The sequence below is a fragment of the Primulina tabacum genome, chromosome 16 (genome assembly GCF_025594145.1).
Source record: "Primulina tabacum isolate GXHZ01 chromosome 16, ASM2559414v2, whole genome shotgun sequence".
NCBI lineage: Eukaryota > Viridiplantae > Streptophyta > Magnoliopsida > Lamiales > Gesneriaceae > Primulina > Primulina tabacum.
Window position 1 is genome coordinate 33,977,344 of NC_134565.1, and position 8,681 is coordinate 33,986,024.

Below are 8,681 nucleotides of genomic sequence, written 5' to 3' on the forward strand. Positions count from 1 at the left end.
GTAATATTTTTTTCATAGATGACCCAAATAAGAGATTTGTCTCACAAAATACGACCCGTGAGACCGTCTCACACAAGTTTGTCATTATATTCATTGCAATCTATGATAACTGAACTGCGTTATCTTTAATCCCGATATAAATTCTAGTATCAAACATTTGTTAATTTACTGAAAGTTATAGTTTGTTGTTATTATGTAATTATAATATTTTAAACCGTACAACAACTTATCAAACGCTACTTTCGATATTTGCTTTATATGTCAAATTTTTATTTAACTTTGAGATTTATATATGTTTATAAAGGTTTAACATGATGTCTCATCAACCCATTCTCTTATATATAGAGAAATACAAAAATTTATTATTGTACAATTTGTAAAATTTGACTAAAAATAAATAATCTTCATTTTCAGAAGTAATTAAAATAGATGGATATATTGGATAATGTTCTAGCAACTATAATATGTAACGGGCTAACTCTACAATATCAGCTAATAAAAATTAACCATTAAAATTAATGTTTTTTTCTTAACAAATCGACGGTTCATTTATTTGACAAGGAATTGTTAATATAAATATTTTTTTTGTGGTGTTGTCTGGACGGGAACTCACCGTTTAACGACTAATCTATAGATTATATCAGATTTGAATCTACCTTGGTCCATATTAAATTTAATTTTGATGCTATCAAATTTCCTAGTCAACATCCAATAAGTTTAAAATTAATTTTGAAAATAAAACTGTCGGGACCATCGTACAATTGCATCTACTGATAGCACTTAATTATTAATTTACTGGCAAACGACGTACCTGTAACGTATATGAATCATGATCATTAGTATATCGAATCGATTCATAAAATTTTGTTATACTTTTAATTATTATTTGGATAGTAATAATGAAATTATATTAAATATGTAATTTGTATATATAATATGTGAATTTTTGAATTGTATTAAATACTGTAATTATTAGTAAATTATATCAAAAACATAACTTATCTAAATGGAAAGTTAATTATATGATTAATTGTGACGTATCGACTCAAACTCCGCTAACAGTGACTATAAAAAAAAGTTCTTGACAAGTTTCGTTTATTTCTATGTAAAAGTTCGTGATTCTTCTGGCATTTTTGGCCCGAGGTTTCTTTATATGAGTTGGAAACAAAATAAACCTTGTACTACGAGTAGAGATAATTTGGCAAATTGAAATAAAAAATTTCAAAATTTATATCTACTTTTATTAAAAATATATAATATTTTTGTCCTCATATAATATATACTTTTTGGTTTTTCAATTATAAAAAATTTAAAATATTTCTTCTCATCACATATGTATTCCGATTTATGTTTTTTTTTTTAAGAATTTGCCGTGAATGATTTTATAATCAACATATGTTTACATCCTTCCTACATGGTTTACGAGGAATCTTCTTTGTTTTAGGCGATGAATTGAGCAAAGTTCTCCATTTTCCTTTGCTTTCATCGACAAAATTACAAGGAGTAACTGACAAATTAGATTATAGAAGAAGCGTAGCGGCTGCGGGTTTCATCGTCGAAAAACCAACATATTCTCAAATTTACCGTGGCCTAAAACAATTTTTTGGGTTTGGCAAACATCGACTTCCTTTTAAAAAGACTGAAAACCTCACAATTTTAATGGATTTACTTGGTTGACTGTGGACCACAGTTAATCCCTTAACTGGTTAAAGTAAAAAATAAATAGGACTAAACGTTGATTTTATGATTAAGAAACGAATATTAATATATATATATTTAATTAAATGTATCTCTCAATGTTTATATAAAATAAAACGTGGAGAAGGTACTGAATGGGACAGATGGACACTTATCCAATACATTTTGATCGAATTTTCGAGAAAAAAAATATTATTATATTTACATGTCATTAGATTAAATTAAATTAATTATCCTCTGTCTATTAGTGAACAATGATCCCACGAGTGAATCGAAAGTTAGATCTACATTGGATCTTACACGAATCACCCCAACTATCCTCCAGAAGAGAAACCAAATCTCTCTTCTAAAGAAAGGTTTGGTTTCAAACCCCGGTTCGAACAAGAGGAGTGTGCCATGTTAATGTGGCTTGAAATGTTTACTACTTTACATTATTCAACTTATTAAATGAACTATCCTTATTTTTAGAAATTAGCTTTGTAACAAGTTGCTAAACAATTTCATAGAAAATAATATGTTTTTTAAATAAATAGAATTGTCATGCATTTTCAAATTGTGATTCCGATGGCCAGCAAATTTGACATTAAAGTCTCAAATTTGACACAAATTATCGAGTTCGAGACTCCTGTTGTAACAAAACCCTTCATTATTATTAGCACCTCGAAGTTGGAACATGACTTTGTTTCATTATTGAAAATTGGTGTAGTTTTTAGGATTAAATATTTTTTTTTTAAAAAAAATACCCACATATACATGTGGATTATGAATCACAAACAATACTTTCTCAACGGGCCTGCCTGAGACTAAAAGGCCCGATTCATAAGCGAGATCAACGTAAAAGGAAAACACCGAAGACAAGAAGTAATAAAGGCCCAAGGTCTATAAATGTCAGAAATAGTATATTTCACTGGTGGAATTGATTTGAAATTCAACTTAATGAATCAAAAAATAATTTGTTGAGATTAAAAAGAAATTATCAAACCGATTTATCCAAATAAACCAATGAATTTATTATCATAAATCTGAATTTCTTAGCATCGAAATAACCTCAATTTCCATATACGGGGCCAAAGATAAATATTGCTTTAGAAGTACAATACCAAAGTTCACACGCTATCACATGTGAAATAGGATTATGATCTCATTTGAATTGATGATATGATAAATTTATTGTATAAGTTGTTGTTCATATTGTATTAAAGATATAAAGACTAAACAATATTGCGAGAGAGAGAGAGAGATTTGTATAGTATTTTTAAATATGAAAATTCGAGTGGGAAATATTAGGTGATACATTTTGTATGTGGAGTATATATCCCTGCATGTTGCAGAACAAATCGAATTTTCAAAGAATTGTAATGTTTTAGCAATTAGCAGCAGTGGTTCTCAACGATTTTACTAAATAATGGGTTTCTTTTCCCTTTTTGAATAGTTAAATTAAAAATAAATAAAATATGGTCGATTTGAACTATTTTTTTCTTTTTTTCTATTATTGATTACAACAAAACCCAAGTGTCCAAATAGAATACAAGTTTTTTTCTTGAAACTCGTGAAGTTTGTAATATTCAAACAACATAAATCACGAGGCAAAGTAATATATATGTTTGTAATACTTGTTAAGGCTAGCAAGTTTTATGAAGAGTTGGGAACAGCCGAATAATCACATAGAACACACATATATAAACAAAAACAATTAGCATAGATACATGAGGAAAAGCTCGATGATCAGAATCTTTATTTTTTCTTGCTTAATTGGTCATATCTAAATTAATATAATATTTCGGTTAATCAGCTATTATACAATGTGACAGCTATCGAAAGGTCCATAATAATTTTGGATAATCGGAAACCTACCGATGTTGTGATTTATGAAATACACACAAAAAAAAACTACATCAAATGTCAATTTTATAACACGAGTCTCCTGACCGATCCAATCTAACCCGTGAAAAAAGTATTAGTTTTAACTCTAGACGTGGATCGTTCAATCCGTCTCATATATATACTATTCTATGAAGTTTGAGACACCTAGAGTAACTAACTTTGGTGTCATTGTCTGTATTAATAATTATATATATTAATAAAATGTTAAAACTTTAATGTAAGTCCTATGTAGTTCAGCGGATAAAGTGATTGTTTCTTATGAATTAAGTTATAGGTTTAATTCTTATTGATGTCATTTTTTTATTCTTTTATTTTTCTATTGATTTTTTTAATTTATATATCAAAATTATAATGTAGTTCATCACTATATCTTATAATTATATTTTGATCATCATTTAAATATAAACCACGTGAATTATAAAAAATTTTATTTTGATCCTCATTTAAACATATATAGAACGTCTCACTACCAATGAAATTTTGTAGGCCAAGTTGACGAGATTAATTAATTGACAACTTTGGTTAATATATAGGGTATAGTATTAGAGTGCAAATACAACAAAATCATGAGTGAACAATCAAAGAAATTAAGCAATAATTGGAATTCAGATGGGTCAACCATATTAAATTGATGCTAATAATGTATAGTAATAAATAAATGAATAATGTTAAAGATATAGTACAAATATATCGTAAATTGATATTTACAACAATTATATAATGAGATTTTTTTATTGAATTTATAATGAGATTTTGATGAATGAAATTTTTATATTGAATTTTTTGTGTTGTAAGAATTTTTATACAAATCTTGTTGTACATTTAACATGGCTCAAAATAAATATGATTACGTATGCATAATCATTCAATATTTCAGTCCTAAATTATATCAAATTATCACCTAATTATCACAATCGGGTCAAAAGATCACATTGCCAATTTGGGATTTAAATAATATGCCCGGAAATCATAGAAACATCATAATAAATCAAAATCACAATTTCAATATCGAAATAATTTTATTATAAAGATCTTCAGAATCGGATTATAAAAACCAGAACAAATATACAAAATCGTCCAATTAATCGTAATCATATCTTACTTTGTTATTATATCATTAAATGAAAAAGAAAAGAAACTTTATAACTTTGTGCCCCGTTTTTGAAAGTGTGAGTCTCTTGTGAAAAAGTCTTACGAATATATATATTCATGAGATAGGTCGATTTGGTCTACACGTATATAGAAAAATAATACTTTAACATAAAAAGTATTATTTTTCTATAGATTGAATCAAGCTGAATATTTATCTCATAAAATTAATTTACGAAACAGTCTCGTACAAATTTTGTGTTTTTCAAACTTTCACATTGACTTAAAATAAATAATTCATGAAAAGTAATTTGCTATAAATACCACTCCCAAGGAGAGTATTTTGTCCATAGAAATTAATTGTTCACAATGGCAAATGAAACACAGACTTGCAGCAGAAAACACAGATGGACACTCCAAGGAATGACGGCACTCGTAACCGGTGGCACCAGAGGAATCGGGTAATAAATAATATTTCAATCCACTCTCTCTCTGGCGATTTTCTATAAAAACTGATTTATATTATATGTGCGTGAATGATATAAAATTTGCAGTTACGCCATAGTTGAGGAACTAGCTGGATTTGGTGCGAGTGTTTATATTTGTTCAAGAAACCAGGAAGAAATCAGTGAAAGGCTCAAAGAATGGGAAGCCAAAGGGTACAAAGTAAAGGGTTCGGCCTGCGATTTGTCTTCGGCGACTCAAAGAGAAGAGCTCATGAAAAATGTCTCTTTAACCTTTGATGGCAAGCTCAATATTCTAGTAAGTTCTTCGTATTTCTTATTAGATAAAAACTTGTATGAGATGGTCTCACAGATCGTATTTTGTTAGACAGATCTCTTATTTGTGTCATACATGAAAAAAATATTATTTTTTATGCTAAGAGTATTACTTTTTATTGTGAATATACGTAGGATTGACCCGTCTCACAGATAAAGATTCGTGAGACCGCCTCATGAGAGACATACTCTTCTTTTTATCATAATTTTCCTTATTTTCAATTTCTCTATTTTACGTGACGGAGTTGTTATGTGTTGGGGAATTTTTTAATTTCAGTCATCTAATTTTGTTTCTAATATGATTTTAATTTGATATTCTATGACATCAAATTTCATTCACAGTCATATAACTTTTGATTTCTGTCATTTTCATCTCGTAAAAGTACTACTATTCCAAATTAAGATATATATATATATATATATATATCTTGTATCGAGTAAATATATCATAGCAACATGATCTTGAGTTCCATAATATATAATTCTCGAAAAATTATACAAAAAAAATTTTAAAGAGAAGAGAACTGGCCCTCGTAATGTGGTTTGTTTGGGTGTTGGGGGGGACCTGGCAGATACGTACAGGTAAAGAGCATGCATGTAGCATAAGAAAATAATAATATATTTATTAAGAGAAATTGACCATTCTCGTCGGGACACTTGCAAAATTGAAGAAGTTTGTCCTTTCTGTGCAAAGGAACCAAATAATATAATAAATTCTAGAGAACAAAATTTTTTTTATCAAGAAAAATGTGTCATAAAAAATAAATTGATTTATTCAAATATATATGAGTGGGCGTACATGATCGAGACCTTAAATCTGAAAAATATAGGAATTATTGAAAAAAGTCATAAAATGAAATATATTTATGCATAAGTTAGATCAAATCTTCAAAGTGGTTCCTTTATTCCATACACAGAGGGACCACATCGATCGTAACATGGTCACTGTGTACCGAGAAGTAGACAAGGTAGGGGTCTGTTGTGTGTTTCATATTATATATATATATATATATATATATATATATATATCTCTCTCTCTCTTTTAATTTGAAATCTGATGTTGTTTTCATCCACAGTATATATGCTTTTAATTATTTTATGCTAAATAAAGTTTGGTATTATCGATCCCTGATAGTTTTTGTCGCCGATATTAAGATTGTTTTTTATGCCGTTTTTTTAGAAAAGTACTTCTGTGATGCCATTTAATTTACTTTATATGAGAAAATTGAAAAAGTATTTACGTAGTTGGTTTGTTTTGTGGCTTTTAGTTAGGTTGTGCAAGTAGTCAAAGTTTGTTCGTAATCATCTAATGAGTTAATGTTTTTTTTTATAATTATTGGCCAAATGCGAACGTGGTGCTTTAATTTAAGCTATTTTTTTTCGTTTAGAACAAATTATTTAATTTCTGTAGGTAAATAATGCTGGAATAAGTTTGATGAAAAGAGCTTGTGATCATACTGCTGAAGATTACTCTCGTGTAATGACCACAAACTTGGAGTCCCCTTACCATATATCTCAACTCGCTTACCCTCTTTTAAAAGCATCTGAAGTTGGGAGTGTAGTCTTCATATCTTCTGTTGCTGGTGGCATGGCTTTGCCTGCTATGTCGGCGTATGCTGCATCGAAAGGTGGATGATATGTTCAATTATTTAGTACATGATTAATTTGTATCTAAATATTTCAGTACTGCTCGATCTTATGCAAAATTTTCGATCCTTAGGTGCAATAAATCAGCTAACGAGGAACTTGGCATGCGAGTGGGCTAAGCATAACATTCGTACGAATACCGTCGCTCCGTGGGGGGTTCGAACGACCATCTCGAAACATGTATGATTCCTGATCATGATCTGTTCTCCAACTTTTCTATTACATTTATGATGAGAAAATGTTAATTAAGATGGATGTTTGATTTTGATGAATTATAAGGAGGACGTTGATCCAAGCCTGCTTGGAATGTTTGCGGCACTAATGGATCGAACCCCGATCACAAGAATAGCAGAGCCGGAGGAGGTGTCTTCCCTGGTGGCATTTCTTTGCCTTCCCGCTGCTTCCTATATTACTGGCCAGGTTATTTATGTCGATGGAGGATACACTGCTGGAGGAATTTAGTTCAAATTCGGAACAGTTTCAATTAGGCAACCTTAAACATTCATCTTGATTACTTCAAAACTTGTCTCAATTATGAATATTATGTTATATTTATTCTGAGTAATAATCTGATAAAAGAACTAATGCGTGTGAAACATATTCATTATATGGCTTTAATTTAGATTAATTTTTAAATTCTCAACATTTGATTGAGGGTACGAAACAGGTTGAGATATATGTTTTAGATTTAAGTGATAATATATGCCTTAAGCTGTATTATCTGCAAATAAAACTGTATAATTAATGAAAGCATAATTCCATGCATGTTTTAGAACAATTTAAATTTGTCTTTCCAAAATAACAGTTAAGACAAATCCAGTACTTAAGTTCTTTATTTAGACGAGGGTTCTTTGAGACGGTATCACACATTTATATTTATAAGATAGGTCAAAACACTTCATACATGCAAGGAAAAGAATATTTTTGACACAATTTTTGTTTTCAGGGATCGAGCAGGAGATTTTTCTCGTAAAATTAACCCATAGTCTAATAGCATTTTTGTGTTCGGTAAAATGAATTCACGCATAAAAAGAAAATACAAAAACTCGTGTACGACGGTCTAACAGATCAATTTTGTGAGATGAATTTTCAACCCAATCAAACTCGTGAAAATTTATTACTTTTATTTCAAAAGTATTGTTATTCACAATAGTTATAGATCATATTATATGTCTCGCAATTATATACATGTGAAACCGTCTCACAAGATATTTACTCAAAAAAAATTCTTAGTATGAAGTTTTACTTCCGATGAATTTCAGATAAGATGTTCATATGAATATTTGAATTCAAAACAAAAATATATTGATCAACCAGACATTATTTGTTTTTTCTTTTTGTTATTTAGCTTTTCTAAAAAAAATTATGATCCAGATGTAGACAAATGCACAGACCCCCAAAAACTGAACCTGAGAGATGCAATTTTTTCTTTTATAATGATTTTTTTATAAATATTATAAAAAGGAGTTGTTTAAAAAAACGTGATACCTATTTTATCATTCTTAATTATTATTCATTTTTATAACAAAATATTCAAATTACATTGAATTTGTATTTTTAAAGAGAATTTAGACTTTAAATTAC

At 29.0% G+C, this 8,681-nt stretch overlaps 1 protein-coding gene across 2 annotated transcripts; it reads left to right on the forward strand.

The window, feature by feature from the left end:
• Positions 1 to 4,981: 4,981 nt before the first annotated feature.
• On the forward strand, positions 4,982 to 7,742 carry LOC142529115 (tropinone reductase homolog At5g06060-like). Of its 2 annotated transcripts, none has more exons than XM_075634510.1 (5): positions 4,982 to 5,132; positions 5,226 to 5,433; positions 6,862 to 7,078; positions 7,171 to 7,277; positions 7,380 to 7,742. In XM_075634510.1, the coding sequence occupies exons 1-5, from the start codon at positions 5,041 to 5,043 to the stop codon at positions 7,557 to 7,559; spliced, it is 804 nt and encodes a 267-aa protein (XP_075490625.1). In that variant the 5' UTR covers positions 4,982 to 5,040; the 3' UTR covers positions 7,560 to 7,742. The 2 variants fall into 2 exon arrangements, with proteins under 2 accessions (XP_075490625.1, XP_075490624.1); XM_075634509.1 differs by having other exon boundaries at positions 4,989 to 5,132; positions 7,377 to 7,742.
• Positions 7,743 to 8,681: the final 939 nt, after the last annotated feature.